Below are 19,147 nucleotides of genomic sequence, written 5' to 3' on the forward strand. Positions count from 1 at the left end.
TTCGGAGTCCGCGTTCCAGACGACAAGAAATCCTAATGGACAAGATGTTGTGGTGAATATAACTACAATAAGGAGGTGGATCTTGTCACATCTCGTACAAGTATTTTGTTCAGCGCGGACAGATTTCCGTCTCCTCTCTCGACGCCACTATTGCTGGCTTCTTTTGAAAAGCTGGGACTTCTATCGTTTCTACCTCAGGTTCTGCGAACAACTGCGCCCAAATACCCGTACACTCGTCTACTCAGTCCTCTCCATTAAACAGGACAATGGGGTCGAGAAAGCCCTCATCGTCAACCTCTGGATTTTTCCAAGCTCTTCCCGTTGTACCACAGCAATATACGGCCTCCTCGCCGCACGAATCGTCAGATGATCCAGTTTTCTCACGCGCTTTGTCCCTCTACCTTCCCAGCCCGCTGCCAACCCCTCTCGAGAACCATTTCCATGACTTTGCACGACTTGTCCTAGAGCCGTCAACCCTACAACACACGGTCGACTGTGATACTGATCTGCCAACACTCCACCCATTGACCACCTTTGGCGAAGAGAACAAAGTAGCTCCTCTCCGTACAAGTGAAGGATGGCGAGCTCTCAAGCAGATTCAAACTCGCGCCGGCGTGGTGGGAAATGGATATCCTCAGCCCACCTTGAAGCAAGACTTCAATCGACGAGTTCATCAATTCGGCACCCTACACCTTTGGCACGGTTCGTGCGCGGTGACCACCTGCCCTATGGCCATGACTGACGGGGCGGCTGTGCTTTTACGCCGACATTTCGATGATCCGGATGGAGATCAACCCGGTCGCGGTGCTGTACTCCGTGAAAGCTATCGTCGTCTCGTCTCTTTGGATCCTTCGACCGCCTGGACCAGTGGCCAATGGATGACCGAACGCAGCGGTGGAAGTGACGTACGGGGCACCGAGACTGTCGCCCGCCGGATAACTGCTCAAGAAATTCAAAATGATGTCAACCTCAACCGGGACAAAGACGCACACGGTCTCCCTCTCGGCCCTTGGATCGTGGACGGGTTCAAATGGTTCTCCTCTGCAACTGACGCCGACATGGCCGTTCTTCTGGCACAGACAAGCAAAGGGCTTAGTGCATTTTATGCTCCTCTCCGCCGAAGTACAGGTCGGCCGTCATCTTCCCCATCGGAAACAAACGGTGTCCGGATTCAACGCCTCAAAAGTAAACTTGGCACAAAGGGTGTGCCAACCGCCGAGCTCGAGCTCAAGGGAATGCGCGCCTACCTCGTCGGCCAGGAAGGCCAAGGTATCAAGGAAATCAGCTCTATCTTGAATATCACACGACTACACACCGCAAGTGGAAGTGCAGGTGGCTTGGCAAGGGGATTGGCAGTGAGTCGTGCATACACGCTCGTCCGAAAAGTAAGAGGCGGCCAACTTTTGCGGGACAACGCGCAGCATTTGGCCTGGATGGCCCACGAAAGCGTCAAATATCGCGCCAGCGCACACTTTGTCTTCCTTGGTATTGCACTTTTGGGCGCTACTGAACAGGGCTATGAGGTTGTGACACAACACACCCGCGGCGCAGCGGTCCTCATCCCCCACTCGAAGGAGAAACAAGAGATGCTTCTCCGTCTACTCACTCCCGTGATGAAAGCGCAGGTCAGCTTGAATGGTGTCTTGGGCTTGAGAGCCTGTATGGAGTCGCTCGGTGGGGTGGGTTACTGCGAGAACAACGAAGACGGCGGTGTCATGAACATCGCCCGTCTATTCCGCGACTGTTCGGTGAACACCATCTGGGAGGGCACGACGAGCGTCATGGCCGAGGACGTGTTGCGGGTAGTAAAGAACCCAAAGACGCAGACTAGGGACATCCTCGACGACGTCTTTGGGGACTGGGTGCGGAATGTGCTGAATGCGGTTCAAAGCGCCACCCACGATGGCCGCCAGCAACGAACAGCAGGCGTCTTCGCCCCGGAATGCGAGATGACCACGAACCGCTACAACATACTCCGCGATCTGGTCCGCTCAAGCGACGCGCTGTCTCTCCAGCGATGCGGCCGGGACATTCTGGATCACATTGAGGCCGTGGCGTGCGCTTGCCTGCTCATGTTCGACGCCACCGTCGACGGAGATGAGATCGCGACCGAAATCGCAAAGCGCTGGGTCAGGACGCACGCCTTGCCCGCCGACAAGGTCAAGATACTACAGAGCGAGAGCAATATTACCTCGAGTGACAGGTCCAAGGAGATCGAGATGGACAGGAGGATTTTCCTCGGTTCGGCGGCGGCGACATCGCCTGAAGCAGCGATACAAGCCAGACTTTGAAATATCGTGGCTGGATCGGGCTGTAATTGGATGTGCATGCCTGGGACACGAGAAGGGTGTAAAAATCAACGCATATAGTCGAAACTGAAATGAAAAAAGGGACAATTAAAAAGGAATAAATATTCGACCAGTAGCTCGACCATGGTCATCTTGTGCCCCCCTACGTATTCTGACAGGACTTTGTAGCTCATCATCAACTAAATACCTCACATACTGTTCCGACAAATCCAGCCAGGCCGCCCAGGTTCGAAGCCGGTGCTGGACCCGTCACCGGCCCGGTCGCAGTCATGGTAGGGACAACGAGGACCTGGTCGCCCACTTCCATCCACTCGACCGTGCTGACGAAACGGAAAGATACCCTGATTTCTCTCCTCTCCTCGTTGGGCTTGCTGCCGTCGCCGTTGCCGTCGCCATCTCCACATACCTCGACAGCAGCATCGTTATCATCATCATCATCGCCAATGTCAAAGCGAAAAAGCTCCGAGTCGTCCCGAGAAGACGTCGCAACGGCCCTCGTCCTAAACTGCTCGTCCTCATCAAGCGCGACTGCCGTCACTTTGACAGCAGCACGAATACTGTTGATGTACACGATTGCATGCCCCCCTAAAATCAGGACTGGTGAAGTTGTCTGTGCAAAGTCTGAGGTAGGGAACCTCGCGGAGAACGAACGATAGCCGGCCAGATTGTGGGTGACATCGGCCAGAACCATACCCTTGCGAGCCCTGCTGAGCGCGATGGTGGCGTGCTCATCGTTCAGGAGTTCGACGCCAATCGTGCCTGTTTCTCCATTGTGCATACGCATTACTGGAAGCCGTAAAGTGCGAAGGGACACGATGCGGACCTGGAGAAATGTCGCCCAAGGCTGGTATCTTTGATTCGAGTGCTGTGGCGTCTCTCCCTGATAAGAGCGAGCGAGAACACTTGATGGTAGTCCCTCTGTATATAAAGACTCACCAGCAGCATAGGAGCTGGCGCTCAACGCGGACTGAGAGGTATTGGTGGATAAACCGTCGGAGTCCAGATTGAAAGGCCCCAGAAGCATGGTATCGCCAACAGACAGGATACCACAAGAGAGATGTCCACAAAGCACTATCCCCTGTTTTGCAATTTTATTTTCGGTATCCAAGGTAAAAACGCGGGATGGAGGGATACTGAAGACCTCATCGATATGGAAAAGAGCAGGATTCGTAGCATGTGCACGCCAGGGAGGTTGCTTTGGCCTACACGTGGCGGGCATGCTTCGAAGTAATGCATGCAATTTGCTTATTCCAACCCCTGTAACAGCGGAAGTCATTAGAATTGGGACGGTACTCTGCTCGGCATCATTTCGCATCGATCCAACAAGGCGCTCAACCTCTACCTGATCCCTTTCGTATATGACTTGGAGTCCTGGGAGAGCGACTCCTTGTTCTGAAGCAGGCGGGGGGCCTGGCACGTTGCTCAGCATAACAGGTTTCCTACCGGCGGACTTGAGAGCGGAGAGGATTTTTGCAAGAACAAGTCGTAGTCCTGCCTTGGTCGCAATGTCCATTTTCGTGATGGTCACCACCAATGGCAGCTTTAATCGCAAACACAAATCCAGATACGAGAGTGAGAGGTCCCAACTCTCGGCGTTTCCGCTATTACTATATCCTTGAGGACTCGTTGCAGCCGTTCGGTTTGTTGCCTCGCTACTGTCATCAGCTGCGACGCATAAAATGGTCCAAGAAGGCCTCCAGGATATCAGACTTCGGAAAGCAGACTTCGAGAATTTTGGAAGACCAGGCGAATCGGAGAGCAAGACAAGACGCTTAGCCAGATTGTGGATGTCTAGCCAAGAGGAAACATTACCTGAGGCATAGTTGACAACAGCAGCTTGAGAGTGTCGAGTCTCCGAGTAGCCTACTAGTTCATGTGCAACAGAACTAGTGATCCCCGAAGCGATCTCATGTCGATGTTTAAGGAGCGACAGCCGGCTTTTGCCCCGTCCATTGTCTAAAGTAGAGGTTGACAAGGTCCCCAACAAAGATGACTTTCCAGCAGCTGTAGCTCCAACCAGTGTCACTCGAAATTGATCAGTCGAAGCGTGGTCGACCAAGTCTGACACATCCTCCGGTTGAGAGGAATCGACTGACGTATCAAGGGTTGTTCTTGGGATATCGGCATCGGCTGAGCCTCGTGTGTCTGGGTAAACCAGGACTTCAGCAACCCAGAGCACGTCTTTGCGCGTTTCTGTGTGGCCGGTTTCACTATCACTGTCAAACCACTCGCACGCTCCGACTGGAACTTTCCGCAGTATATTGGTGGTACAGCCGAGGCTTGCGGCCATGGCTTTCAAATTGGTTAGACTCTCTTGTAACTCATCTTCGACTAAGCCTGCTAGCATGCCATCATCGGCCACACCGATTTCATAGAGGGCGCCCTGGCTTTCTTCGAGACCTGGCAGCAGCTTTGCTGGACGTTCTGGAACTCCCAATCTCGGAGTCGCTTCAGGAAGCAGCGGCAGAACCAGGTCCGCGTTTGATGAAGAATGGAAGGGCGAAGACTGTTGTAGTCTCCATAAGAGTTGTGTGGTCAATTGTTGTAGTCTGGTCTGACGAGTCTGTGCCGAAGGCTGTGATAGCGGACGATCGAACAGAGAGTCACCCAGGGAGCGACTCGATTCAATGGCGGCTTGGACTATGGGCGTATAGTGCTGTGACCCAGGGATGGAGGATGAGGTAGTCGTGGAGAGGAATTTCCGCCGAGGACGAAGGAGGAGGTGAAGTTTGTACTCTGTAGGACCGTCCTGGCGTTCTGGCTCCAGCTTCATGAGGGCATGCGTGACATAGTTCCCGCCACTGTAAAGATGTTCACGCGAGTGAGGAAGTGGCTGAGGAGTAGAAGTTCCTGGAGTGGACCAAGGAGAATGTATTCGAGGAGGCTCATCCTGGTAGGTAAAGATGGAAGCCATGATGTGAACGTCTATATCCTTCTCTTTATCTTCAATTGTTTCACGCAGTACGCCGTGTTAATGATAAGCGAAACGAGGACCGGGATAAAGATCGGGTGACAGTATGAGAGTAGTAGAGAAGTTGGGAGAGGCGAACAACCATTGTTGCGATGAGTTCAGCTGCGTGCAGGACTGAAGGCTGGAGGAGGCAGGATGTTCTTATGATGGCAGTTTCGGAGAGATAGTAACAGTCATAGCATGAAGGGGAGGCAGTCCTATGTATAGCGGACAAAGGAAATCTTGAGTCACTGATGACAATGCCACCAATATAGAGTCACAAAGTCGAGGCTGAGCGAACCAAGATAGAGAGGGGGGAAGCCTGGTCAACAATTGGGTTTTTGGCGGCGGAACTTAGATTTGGCGGGTCATGCCGACGCAGGCTGCTCTCCCCTTGTCGCATGCAGGAAGTACATGTATGTAAGGGCCTCCCTTGTCACAGCTCCTCTGACAAAAGACCTCGTCGCTACGTACGAGTTACGTAGTAGAGCCTGTCATTCCAGCTTCGGAGACGCCGCAACAGAATGAGAAATCTAGCAGTCTACGAGGGCGCGACTTTATTCGGCTGCGACAACTCAAGATCCGTCGAGCAACGCATACTGTGTGCGGGGCATTCTGTGAAGGATTGCCATCCCCGCGATTTGATTGTATCAGTGTAACTCGTACATGGAAGCATTTCATTTCTTTCATCTGGGTATCTTGACACTATGTCCTATGCTCTCCGGGTATCGCAAGGAATGATCGCAGTCGACGGGGAAATCGAGTAAATGGGTGCATTGGACGACGATGGTGGTCTAGCGGAAAGGAGCCCTCTTTCATCTCTTTCCTGTTTCTATTTCGGTCAGAGGAGAAAGCCGGAAGATCTTCCCAGTGATGATGCCAGAAGCCAGCAAGAAAATCCGTCGGTTCACTTGCTCTTCTCTTCTCCTTCAGATACCTTCTCCCACTCGCTATCGGTGCTGACATAGCCTGAGCTCTCGCCTAGGCTGCGCCGACGCCTCAGCAACTCTGTACTCTCTGCCATCTTTGGCTCGAGGAGAGTTGTTGGACTGTCTTTCGGCCTCTCGTGTCTCGGACTCTGGCTGCGCACCGATGCTGTCGTTGTAGATTTTACAGGGTCAGCAGCTGGCGCACTCGGCAGCGGCCCTTCTGTTTCAGTATCACTCGCGTTATCTGGCTCCGGGCTCTTTTCTTTCTTCTCTTTTGCCTTTTGCGCTTGTTGTTCTTTTGCGATTTCGGTAGCGAACCAGTTGATGGAATACCAGAGGCCGCCGCACAGAACGGATAATACCAAAAAGTGTAGGGAATAGGTCGCAATGAGCAGGATCAGAAGGAGGAGTTGGAGGGCGGCAAATGCGGCATTGGTAGCAACAAGGAGCGTAGGTGTCGGACCGGGCGTGAAGATGGAATTCCAGAGCTCTTCGAGGAAGGAGGCCATTTTCTATTTCAGAGTCGTTCTGCGCAGCGCTGTATTGAAAGAGGTGAACGGTAATCGAGGGGGCAGACAGCTGGCGAGGGCGAGAGTGGGAAGAAAGCGACGAAACCTGCCCCGCCTCCAGGAGGGTTTGGAGAGCTTTTAATGGGAGACCAAACCCCTGGCGCCTTGTCCCCTTGTGATTGCGGTAGAGGCAGGCGACCGCTCTATAAGGACAGGTTGGAGTATTTGAGTGGCTGAAGGAGACTAGAAAAGGTGCAAACGTGGCATCGACAAAGGGCCACTGAGGGTTTGCACCCGAGGCCAGCAGTCAAGTGGCCGATGACGACCACCGTCGGGCACTGTAGTTGGAGAAAAGTCAGAGAAAACAAATCATCCGGCCACCAGGCTGCCTGTTTGAACTGCTCATAACCATGTCATTGTCAATAGTTTCACCTTGAATGAGATTCTGGCGATTTAATATGTAACAACTCTAGAAACCCCTTGGGGTTACGTCTTCGCACTGCACTGTTCGCACCTGCACAGACGCCAGTTTTACTGGCTACCCCAGACTCCCGAAAGCTGGCAGGGCTGGTTATACGAGAAGAACCCCCGATTTTGTTCCGGGCTGCTGGGCGTCACACGAGTGCTTCCTCATTTCGCGAGACGAGTCCTGTCCAGCCGGCACATGATCATCTCGTCTTCGTGACATCCACCGAAACCCCTACACATGACGAACATTCCCGGATAGATACATCCTGGAGTTTGGGACTGTCTGATCGTTACTGGGACAAATGCAAACTCGATTGTCGAAAGCTTTCGGTAGAAGCTGCCTACATTGTTCCTTTGTAGGAAAAGACAGGCATGGTGGCCATGGCTGGCAAGACAAATGCGGCTATTGGAAGAGAAAATCAAGCTTGCTTGTTCTTTATTGATGTTATTTGAAAATGCGCCTGCCCATCAACTGGTACAAAATGGGGTCAGATGATCATGCTGATGCCATTTCACGTTATAGCCTGGTCATTGTGCATGCAATAGTCACACCAAAGTCCAGAATCAAAAACGCGGCAGGAAAACATCAATCTGTCATCTCATCGTGAAGAACGCAAGTCTTTGGTCGCAGAACGAGGTTGCGATGTAAACCACCATCGTTTCGTGTTTCGGGCGAAGATGCCCCGGCCGGTGGGATGGTAATGTATCTCCGATGTCAACCTTGTCGCATCGTCCCAGAGGATACCATGATGCCCAGCCAGCCAGCCAGCCAGCAGCCCAGCGCCAAAACCTACTTATGCAAGTGCCGATCTCTCCACGACTGTAAAGGCGCTCGGAAAGCCATGGTGCGGCTGAATCTCCAGCACTGCGTGGCGTAATGACGAACGGAGGTTTGACTGGTTTCGTGTCATGTCCAATCTCGGGATAACAATGGGGCCAGCTGGGTGATGAGAATTGACCCTTGTGAGAGCTTCGTTTTGATATTTGTTTGATTGACCTGGATAGTGCCCGCCCCATCATTGAACGAGGTGTCCCGTTGACAATGGATATGGCTGAATGAAAGTAACAAGGGGCATGGCGCGCCAGTATCTAGGCCAGTCGCATCTATCTGTAAATGATAGGTGTGAGAGAGTGAATACTCCGTTCATGCATTTGTGACTGGATAGATGAATCGTTCGGGGATCACAAGCGGCTCCGTCGTTGGTCAGCTTGTGGGTTTGCATCCAAACGTTTCGCACGTTATTACTCCGAGTTGTGGTTACTAGGAAATACGAGTAGATCCCGAGCATTCCTAGCTCGCAGAGCTGGAGTCTACCCGTATAGTCCTGAGGGCCAAAATGTACCTGAAGCACGGGGTAAGTGGCTGGTGAATCCATCGCGTCCACTAACAGCCACATGAACAACCGAAAGGATTCAAGCCACAGATTCCTGGCCTACAATTACTCGTACATCGAGATGAGGCTGAATCACCCGCCAACTGCTGCACATGACACCCTTGGAAAGGACTGCCCTAGGCGAAGCGGTCGATCCAGGATCCTGAGGCTTTTGGTACTTCTTCTAGAGTGTGGCGTTTGGGGTCTAGTTGTGGCTGGTGAGCTAGGAAACTGCGAGACACGAGTCCGTTGTAATGTCGAACTCCGACAATCCGCAAGGATCGAGGATTTGGATTTGTTGGATTCTATAACTTCCGAAGGGGTTCAAGGGCGATTTCAGAGGACTAGGTACGGCAGGTTCAGTCTCGTAGGTACCAAGATATGAGAACTTGAGAGCTTGAGGACTTGAGAAGCTCGATGTCAACAGAGGGAACGCTCGTACATAGGTGTAGCGCCGTGCTCAAGGTCGACATTGAGATGTCAATGGGCCATGCGGAGAGGCTGAGGATTGTGGCTGTTCACCCTGCAAGTACCGACCTATCGGTTACTCGCCCTCTTCACGATGTGCTTTTGGGTCAATCTCTTTTCCCATGTTCCTCAGCCGCAACAGAGAGTGGAGGACGGAGGCGCTATTTCAAAACGGCCGACAATTACTCGTATCCTAGACTTTGTTTGGTCACTGACATAGTGTCTGGCTGAAAGAAGTAACAGTGATGTGGATGATTGTTGCGGATTGGCCCTATCGCAATCTCCAAATCAGCATCATGGCCTGTGTATGGAGGTGAAATGATTAGCGCGAGGTCCAAGAGGTTAGGGCTACCACTTAACGGGTGTCGAGCAACGTGAGGGTTGGTTGCATCATGGACGCGTATTTGAATTCGCCCGTTTGCAGAACCACAGGCAGGGGGCGCCATTGGGGTTTAGTGACGAGCGAAAGAACGAGAGGCACAAGGGTCCCATGGGTGACTAGGAGAAGAAACGGAAAGAGAAACGAGAGCGACCCAAGACGAGGTAGCCTATCGGGTCCAGCACAAAGACCTGCAAGATTAATGTTGCCAGCTTCTGTTGCATTATTCTTTCTGATGTACCTTGACAGTTGGTCATTTGGGCCATTTGCTGGGCATCGTGGGGGCGAATTTAATACGGACTCTCCCACCTTGCTCCCCTGCTTCCCTTTTCTCTCCCTCGCTCGGATGGTGCCCTTCGTGCTCACCACTGATCTCGCCATCTGTGCTCATCCACCAACCACCTCGCAACTTGTCCTCCACTAGCAGTCGATCCGTCAAGGCCGTCTTTCCAAGCTCGACTCCCGTAATTTAGCCTTGCCACCCGCCTACTCGGTCCCCGTTCGAGCCAAGTAGGGCCCTGTCAGACCTTTGAGAAATCAGCCATCTGGTACGGAGGACGGAGGTGGTTGTGCGTATTACTATCACCGTCCGGACGAGTCGACTCTGGCACCCCTGCGCCGTTAAGCTACATTAGTGTGCCTTGGAGAGCTGCTTCGTTTTCCGGCCAAATGTTTTGGTGCTGGGGAGGAACGCTCAGAGGTTAGCCACCAGCCTCTGGAGGGTTGACGAGGAAGAGGAGGAACCAAGAGAGACACCGTTCAACCTTCTGCCTCTTGAAAAATGGAGCGAGCCAAGTCTCAATTGCTAAAAATCACACAGCGTAGAGTCGATGAAAATCATATCTCAACCAGTACAATCCATGCCACCTGCCCGATGAAGCAAATGTCGTGCTGGGACCTCTGAGAAGTGTGTTGTGGCCTTGGTCGAGGCTGATAGGCCACAAAGCGGCCGAACCCGGGGATCAGACGCCCACTCTACAGAGAGGTACCCTTTTGCAACATTATTTCCCAGTACTATCCCGCCAGGCTGGTTGGTGGTGGAGGCAGCATGGTGGCCACCACCCCTCTGCTTACCTGCCTTGCCTGCTTATTGCTCACCTCCTACAGTTATTTCCCCAGTGCTGGATGAACGGGCGGTTTTGATGAAATTCTGCTCTTCTGACGACATTTTCTCCATGGGTACACGGACCTCCGTATATACCGTGGTTTCTGTCATTTCAAAAGACTGGTACTCGATTACGCACTACCACGGCTTATTACCGCTCAAAGTGCGTGTTACTCTCGAAACAAAGAGCATTCTTGCAGCCCTCCCAGGTTTCCACAACACTACTAAACTGGCCCCACTGGAGACGTCTTTTGGTGAGTTATGTAAGTAAGCAGTGCTGACCGTGGCTGAGGTCGCTCCGCTCTCTATGGGCGTCGGCGAGTGGGCTATGCTGGTGAACCGGCATTGGGCTTTGGGCCCATGTACGGTCGCTCCACGATCTCCCTCGAGCGCTTCCCCCCCAACACGTACCTGAGAGCGCGGTTTCTTACCGTGCTGAGCGCCGCACAGTCCTCTTTGATTCTTCGCAGCAAGCACCTCCCCTGGATCTCTAAAGCTAGGCTTGAGGGTATCTGATTTTCCCTGGACTCATGATCGCGGGTCAGGATCCGCCCGACCTGGCCTGGCAATAGACCTTTCCACCACCAACCTACTCTTACATCTGATCCTCGTTGCTGGCTACCCAATGTGAACAGCCGCCTGGCCCCCCCCGTTTACGACATTGTCTTCAAACGGTTATCCGTCATCTTCAGCTCTGGCTTGATCCATCCCAGTTCTCCCTGTCTCCATCTGCTTAAAACGTGGCGTGGGCAGCACGGCTCCCTGACAACCCCCCTCCCCTCGAGCCACACCTCCATTTGCCGCGCCCGGGATCGCTCAGGCCCCCAAATAGGATCAAAACGTTCTTTGGCCATATGAGCAACGTACAAAGGGGACTGTAGGGCTGCGCTAAAGGGGGAGAGGCGTGATACTTTCAAAGAGTTTATCCGTCGAGGATATCCCCGAGTCGAAGGCATCAGCAACCACCCCTCAACCTCACAAGATCCGGTCATCAGCAAGCACCTCTCAACTGCCTTCAACGTGCCGTGCCTAAAGGCAATTCCGATACCCTAAGACTGGCCAATCACTGAATATCGTCATTACGCAGACTTGCCTCCAACAGAATCTGCGCGGACCCTTTTCCACCGCGGGGATAAAGCAGCACCTATTTCGAGATATTATTTATCGGAGCGGGCCCGGCGGTTTTTGGACAGTCAGTGACCGCCAACTTTCCGTTCCCTATCTTCCAGAACTTCGTCGATCGGTCCTCGACTACAAAGAAAGAATATTCAAGATATATCGAGCTTGCTCCTGCAGGCTCGGTTGTAGCCTCAGTCAATATTGCGTACCACAACTCGTGCCAGTCCACTCCCTCCCTCTTGTCGGCTTCGCCCTCGGCCTCGGAGCGTTCATCCAGCCACACTCAGAGCGCCACATACAGCGAGAATCGACTCCCCGCCGCAAGTGGTCAAGGAAGTGGCCGTGTCGGCACTTATCAAGGAGGACAAGACCACGCCAGGTCGTCAATACTGACCAAAACGGGGTTACAACCGCATCAGGAGGAGCGGCAACGCACAGAACCCTTTTCCTACCCGACCCATCAATTCTCTTGGACATCGAACCCCCAACAACCAACTTCAACAGAATTGCAGTCTACCGGACTGTCGCAGTATACGCTACAACGACAAGGGTTCGTAACGTCCATTGAATCGATCGAGTTATGGGGTTGACTGACATGTATACCTCATAGAATGGCTGCTCAAGTTCTTCCTACGCCCTCGTCGCAATTCCCCAACCACTTGCCATACGGGAACGAGATGCTCCATTCTTTTCAGAGTAAGCGTTACCGCTGCGCACTTTAGACTACGTTACTGTTTGCTGATCAGGAGGTTAGATTTTGACAGTCTGCCACCTGGGAACGCTGCCTACACCTCTGAACCCCCACCACAGCCACTTTTGATGGTATCTCATCCTTCAGTCAGTTCCGATGTGTCATATCGCCGACGTTCGTCCCATTCACCGCAGGCGGCAATGAGCGCGCCAGCACTTCGTGACCGAACTCCCATTCGGCACCACAGGCCCAGCCTCTCTCGCGGTCGCAGTCATAGTCGAAGTGACATGCTGCTGGCTTATGCTACTGAACAAAATCAGTTACACCAGACACAGTCCCTGCCGTCAATGGCTGCTATGCCATCACAGAGCGGGTCGACAATGCCCCAGATGTACAATATGCCTCCGTACAATATGTCTCCGCCCATCAACAGCTTCGCGCACCAGAGTGGTTATTTTGGATCCGCTGTTCCACCACCAACGGCACAACAAGACACCACTACCGAATATCCGCTGCACCAGAATGAAACGGAAGCCCACACATTCTATCCCGTGGGCCGCACAACTTCTCATGGCTCAGCATTGAGCCTACCCCCACCCGAGTCGCCAAATGCTTTGTACATGCACGGTCAGCCGCAGCATAGCCAACAACCATTGCCTTCAATCGGGATGGCGATGCAACCCTTCCCACCAGTACCACTCACTTTGGAATCTTCTCCCGCGGAAATTGAGATCATGCCATCTAGACCAAAACCCCAGTGCTGGGATCACGGATGCAATGGACGCCAGTTCTCGACCTTTTCGAACTTACTACGCCACCAGAGAGAGAAAAGTGGTAGCGCGGTCAAAGCTGTTTGCCCACACTGTGGCACGGAGTTTACTAGAACCACGGCTAGAAATGGCCACATGTCGGGCGGCAAGTGCAAAGGAAGGCCCGAGGGCGAGAGTTCGAACCGAGCGAAAAAGGAATCTTGATTATTTGAATTTCATTATTAGGATGGCATGGCGATGACGACGATACGACTTCAAGCATTCAATGAGCAAGTGGTGGAGGCAGGAATAGGTCGAGAGATGACATCCGTTGCACGTCAAGTTACGGCCAGATGAACACTTGCTCAAGGGAACGGCAACGGAGGCGGCGACGACAAGGAAAATTGAGCGCATGCTCCGGCCACGGCGTCTGGACACTGGTTGCTTGGGAGGGATTGGGAACGGGAGCAATGTTGATCCACAGTGGTGCAAGATCTGTGGTTGATTTGGATTCTTTTTTGTCTGGCAAAAAGCATGAGTCTATGGCTCCCGATGCGGGAGGTTTCAATTATACTTTGCAGCGGTTTTTTGGGGAGGGTGTCTGGGGGCGGCTGCTGCTGCAATGCTACGTCGTATAACTTCAGAAGCGGAGACCCGTCTCTTGGTTTAGGCGAGAGCAGCATTTCAAGCTTTGCCTTCCAGAAGCGACTCTCCATTTTTCCGGCTCTTTATATTTCATGAGGCGTGTAAAAAGTATCGAGAACGCCTTGAGACCAAAGCCAGTCAAAATCGAGGGAGCAGACTCGAGAGAAAGGATTCATGTGTACCACAAGCAGTGCTGGAACATGAGCACTGGACGAGGCTCCAAATGCAGGATGTGAGGACCAACCGAGCGACTACTGACAAGAGAGGACTGGGCCACAGGCTGTACGAGTGGTCGGCATGGCCCGTGGGTTGAGGCTTGCTCTAAGAGGGAACGTGCAGCCCGCTTGAGCAACAGATCATGGCGACTGGATCGGCGACTGGGTCAACGAGTTGCCCGAAGGAAAACAGATCGCTTGGCTGGCTGCACCTATATTAGGTTAGGACAAAGATATCCACCTCTTTGACTCTTGAGAAAGAAACAACCTGTAACGAGCATAGAGGGGGGAAGGGAATGAGGGGCATATGACCCGGCGGAAGGGGATGTGTTGCGCATGTGTCGGTGCCAGGTGAAGTTTGCATGCAGATGTACGACTTTATGGGAGGGTGGGTTTGGATGTTGGTGTCAGCTTTGCACCAGCAAGACTGCAGAGTCGCAGGCAACTCAGCAGGTGCCCGAGTTGGTTGACAACCAAGATAGGTTGCACACCACCAACACCACCACCACAAGCACGAGCCAGTAAGGTAGAAGTGCCTCGGTGATTTTTGTGCTAGCCAAAGTCCCGCCAACGAGGAAGTGGTAATTGGGGGGTTAGTTAACCCAGGGAAGACAAGCAGGGGGGCGGCCAGAGGCGAGGCTGACGGTGCTGTGGGTATTGGGACACAGTTCCTCAAATCGTGGCTTGATAAGCCGGGATTTCGGCCCCGGGAACGTATCCACCAACACCCACCCAGAGATCGACCAGGGGAGCGCCCAGGGAACTTCTGCTAGGGTTTTAGGGAGAGTCCACATGTGCCAGGGACCAGGGACCAGGCACCGGCAAGAGGTCTCCAGGTACCAAGGTACAGTTACCTGCCTACCTTTATAGGTTAAGTAGGTCCTCTGGAGGTAGGCAATTCTCCAGGGTTAATGGGTGAGGTCATGCAGCTGCTCACGCTCACTGACCACAGCATCATGACACTACAGGCACCTCCCCATCATCTATCTTAGGCACCTAGCACGGCGCCTCAGGCAGTGGGCACCACCGAATTCAAGGCCCTCTACATACAGCTACACTTGGAGTACAGGTACGGGGCGACACCCACAGCTTCATTCCGCCGAGTCACTGAGTACCGCTTCCCATCCCCGGCTCGGATGGCTTGCCCTCCCCCCTGTCACTTGGCTTGCCGCGCTTCCCTTGTCGCTCGCTTCTCTTCTCTTGTCATCAATTGTCATGTCACAATCGGATGAGTGGCTTTGTATGTCCTACTACATGCTCCTCTTCAGTAACCCTCTTGCTCGCTCTCTTGTCTGTTTCCATGGCCCTAACCCCACCTCAGCTGCAGCGCCCAGGCTTTTCCGCATCCAGTCTTTTTCAACGGCTCAAAGCTACCACAACGTCCTCGGCCCCCAGGGTCTCGATGGCAACCCATGTAACATGCAGCCTCACTCCTCAGACTGATCCTTCATCTTGCTAAACAAGTGTTGTCCTGCGGTTCCCTACTGAGGTAAACGCTCCAATGCAATCCGATTGATACCGTCTGTCTCTGGACTAACACTCTTCTCCCGCAGCTGGTCTCTTTAGAGGGTATCGTCTACAACCGATTTCCCAGCATCAAGGATACCTCCTCTCCTGTCATGACTGTCCGCCACTCCTTCACCGCGCCAGTGGCAAGCGTCAGTCTCGCCCCTTCTCCGGGACAAATAATATGGCCGGTCATGTTTTCCCTTGTGTGGTTTAGGCTGCTAGCATCCGCATCGACGGGTTTTACGCGCAGCCAGATCATGCCTGGATCTAGGATTATCCTGCCTGCCTGTCTGAGCCTCTCGAGAACCTGGAAATCATCGTTACGCATCCTGTTTCTATCGGATCTGCAATAGAAGCTCCGAGCGACGTCAATGATGGCGTCCGCCACTCGATTTCAGTCTGTGGCTGGACAGGATACCCGAGATACAAGAATTTGTGTACAGGTGCGGGTCTATCTACACCTGCTTGAGTATGCTACGACACATATCAAGTCGCCACTATCATCAGCGTAACACACGGGCCGGCGTCGCCTTGCTCGCGGAAAGCACAAGTGTCTTACCAGATTTATTCGGTGACTCGGGTAAATCATCAGAATTAACCCCCGGCTCGTGTAATAACTGATGACCAAGGTCCCATCACCAGGGTGGTACTCCTGGTATAATACATTTTCTACCACTTCTAGCGACACTTCCAAAGTTACAAAACTTCACAGCCAATCAACATGAGGCAATGGTTTAGGGACTGCCAACAATGCAACTGGAGCAATGGGTCGTCAACTGATCTCGCTAACAACTAACACTATTCTCAGCCCTGTTCCGCCCCCGATCCCCATGGTCCTTCGTGCACAAAGCTGTGGCACCTAACTCTCTCAAGCCCCCGCCACAACGACTTTGTGGCTGGTGCTTGTGCTTGTGCCAGAAAGGAGAAGGGCGACAAAGGATCAGGTCAGGAACTCTGACCGAGTATACTATGGGACAGCTGAGGTACGTTCATGCGGCCGACCTCATCCTTCTGGCTTGGCGGGTCGTCAGACCTCAGGTTGCAGTACCATGCTCAAGGCCAGCTATTGAGATTAGACCCTAGCAAGTGAAAGTTTCTCTCCTGAACAGACGCCGATGTGTTTAGTCATTATTCCTGGGAGGATTGTTACCTACACATGTGGCTCCATTCAAGTCCATCGATCTCCACCAGGGGAAGAGTCGATCACTGTCTCAACTGGATCCTTCGCCTCAGGTGTGAACCCAATTTCTCACACTTTACCAGCTCTCGTCGCTTCTCCTTGTCAATGGCGTCTTTTTCTGGCCTCAACCCCATATGCAGCACTTCTCAGGCTTGCTGAAGTGAGCCTGGACGACTGAGGTTGGGATTACCCAAAGGATTCTACGCCGAGGGCGTAGGGAACAGCTGTGGGCTTTACAAGTTATATTACGACTATGTTGGAGCTGACTTGTGGAGCGAATTGAAATCAGTATAGGTACACAACAGATTAACAAGCCCTGTGCTGGGTTGGTCCATCATCATCCACCTTATCGCGAAAGTGCTTATGAGAATGGCCCAGCCGGTGTGAATCTCAGATTCCTCACCAGCAGCTCTCCACATACTTTGTCATGTGTACATAAATGCTTGCACAATAGCGACCCAAGGACCCAGAAGCTCAACAGAGCAGCCCTCGGCCCAGCTTTGCCGAGTGACTAGCACAATTGAGCAAGAAATTTCCAGACTGGTGGTTTTGGGGGACAGCGTGCAATAATAGAGTCACTACTATGGAGACATCTGCTGTTCGTCAACTTGCCAGAAGCCGCCATTGGACACCAGCCTTCGACGCTTCCTACTGCCGGATAGCTCCAATTGAATCTGCATGCCATGCTCCGGGCTGGACGTTCAACCAGGTCGGGGCAATACCCGGCATACCAAATCTGATATTGGCGCCATGATTATTGCCCGTTGAGCTTTAGGGACCTTTCTTGCCTTTGAGCTCCTGATACCTCCTTCCTGGTGGGGGCTGCCTCAGTCCCTCAACTCTGTGCTGAACATTCCTGTCAGGGGTGCATGGACTTTCAGACATGTTGCCGATTCATCATGATCTCCATCAGCTTCTGGAGACTACAAAGAGGAGTGGAGGACAAATTTGGAGACGGTACCTTTGGTCAATCCGAAACCTCCTGGAGTCCAGTCGTACGATTGATCAAGGCATGTATCCACAAGGGGCCGGAAGATTTCCCTTTCAAGGTCCCATGGGCCCCATTACTATTCGTCGAGGGAAGCTGAGCTGCTCGCGTCCAGGACTACTACCAGCCCCTTGCAACAACTATTGAAGACGGCTGCCAAAAAAAACTAACTTTGGTCTGCCACGAAGTCGAGAACTTTGACAGTCGTCAGAAAAATCATTGGCCATTTTTGTACCTCACACAAACGAGCAGGGAGTGCGTGCCGTAGCTCCACATGCAAGAGCAGTCATGTATGTTTGTGAAAACGCTAGGACGTTGATACAACCGGCAAGCTGCCTCGATATTTGCCGAGATGCCACGGATGAGTTTGGCGGCTCCTCCTTTGTACAGAGGGCGTCAAAGGAACAGGGGCTTCCAAGAATTTGTCAGTCATTACATACGAAACAAGCCACGGCCATGGAGTGCAGATGCATGATGCCTAAGACTGCCTTGATGTGGTTATTTCCCTTAATGATCACCGTCTAGTTGCGGGCGGCAATGGCAGGGGATGAGAGGGACGCCATGTCTGCAGTCTGCTGCTGGGCAGGATTACTGCACAGGATCGTGCCCGTTCCTCAGCAAGGAGGGTGATTTAACGGGTTTCTTGCCCCAATGTCAACCTATTGGTAACAAGCAACGGACTCGCCGATCCCTGGCGACTTTGAAACCTCTCCCAAACGCGGAGATGGCGATGGTATGCACTGCAGATCGCCTCACGGAGCTGTGGTCAGCTGCGGGATGCTCCTGATACTTGAAAGGTAGTACAACTGTCTGGCGAACCGACGTGATTGAAGGAATCACAGGAGCCTGGCACCAAGGATGTGTGATGTCCAATTGCAGCAGCCTCGCCTTGGAGAGATCCGGTTGACTCGCATACTTATCAGCACAGATAGTCTCTTCCACATTGCCCTCGCCGAACACATCTGCAGCCGTTCCGTTCTCCCCACCGAATTGCAATGCGATGTTCGATGATGAAGCACAAATACGATGGTGTCGATCAACAGGATGCAAGATGTCGAGCATCAAACGTTGAACCGTGCGCTTGTTTACTTTCCAGGCCTCGGACACCGAGAGAAAGAAGGTGGAATAGGAACAACACTTGGGACGAAGGGTGCCGCACTTGCTAGGGCATGGTGCATGAAAGAGGTACAAAGGATGGTGTCAAACCGTGTCGTGAGAAGGGCTCGTTCTCTCCTCGCCAGGAAAATGAGCGCCCTAGCAACTACGCGGTCACTCCGGAGGCTTTTACAATGGTTTTTCTACGGACATGGAGTCAATCTCCACGCAGAAGATGATGCGCAAGGACAACTGTCGGACATGGCCCGTGAAACACAGCAAAGGACTAGCAGTAATCTCATCGATTACCGCGCAGTGCAGTGGTCACAACCGCCACCGTCTTCCTGCTTTCCTCCGGCTTCATCAGGGCCGGAATGCACATGAATCGAGTATTGGTCCCATTGGGTATATTTGCACTTTGTTGTTTCGATGCGGCCCGTAAGCAGACCTTTGGCCCTGTCGTGGA

General features: G+C 52.8%; 4 protein-coding genes across 4 annotated transcripts; 2 read left to right on the forward strand and 2 right to left on the reverse strand.

Annotated features, from left to right (window-relative positions):
• Positions 1-266: 266 nt before the first annotated feature.
• On the forward strand, positions 267-2,291 carry AYO20_07023 (hypothetical protein; the record flags this gene model as incomplete). Its single annotated transcript, XM_022645311.1, has 1 exon — positions 267-2,291. One exon carries the CDS (start codon positions 267-269, stop codon positions 2,289-2,291), a length of 2,025 nt encoding a protein of 674 aa, XP_022498697.1.
• A 193-nt stretch (positions 2,292-2,484) lies between these two features.
• Positions 2,485-5,223, reverse strand: AYO20_07024 (hypothetical protein; the record flags this gene model as incomplete). The annotated part of the gene is made up of 3 exons (XM_022645312.1): positions 2,485-3,068; positions 3,133-3,189; positions 3,246-5,223. 3 exons carry the CDS (start codon positions 5,221-5,223, stop codon positions 2,485-2,487), a joined length of 2,619 nt encoding a protein of 872 aa, XP_022498698.1.
• Positions 5,224-6,166: 943 nt separating this feature from the next.
• AYO20_07025 (hypothetical protein) lies at positions 6,167-6,697 on the reverse strand (the record flags this gene model as incomplete). The annotated part of the gene is made up of 1 exon (XM_022645313.1): positions 6,167-6,697. One exon carries the CDS (start codon positions 6,695-6,697, stop codon positions 6,167-6,169), a length of 531 nt encoding a protein of 176 aa, XP_022498699.1.
• Positions 6,698-12,680: 5,983 nt separating this feature from the next.
• Positions 12,681-13,138, forward strand: AYO20_07026 (hypothetical protein; the record flags this gene model as incomplete). The annotated part of the gene is made up of 2 exons (XM_022645314.1): positions 12,681-12,992; positions 13,046-13,138. 2 exons carry the CDS (start codon positions 12,681-12,683, stop codon positions 13,136-13,138), a joined length of 405 nt encoding a protein of 134 aa, XP_022498700.1.
• Positions 13,139-19,147: the final 6,009 nt, after the last annotated feature.

This window comes from Fonsecaea nubica, assembly GCF_001646965.1.
Source record: "Fonsecaea nubica strain CBS 269.64 chromosome Unknown Scaff47, whole genome shotgun sequence".
NCBI lineage: Eukaryota > Fungi > Ascomycota > Eurotiomycetes > Chaetothyriales > Herpotrichiellaceae > Fonsecaea > Fonsecaea nubica.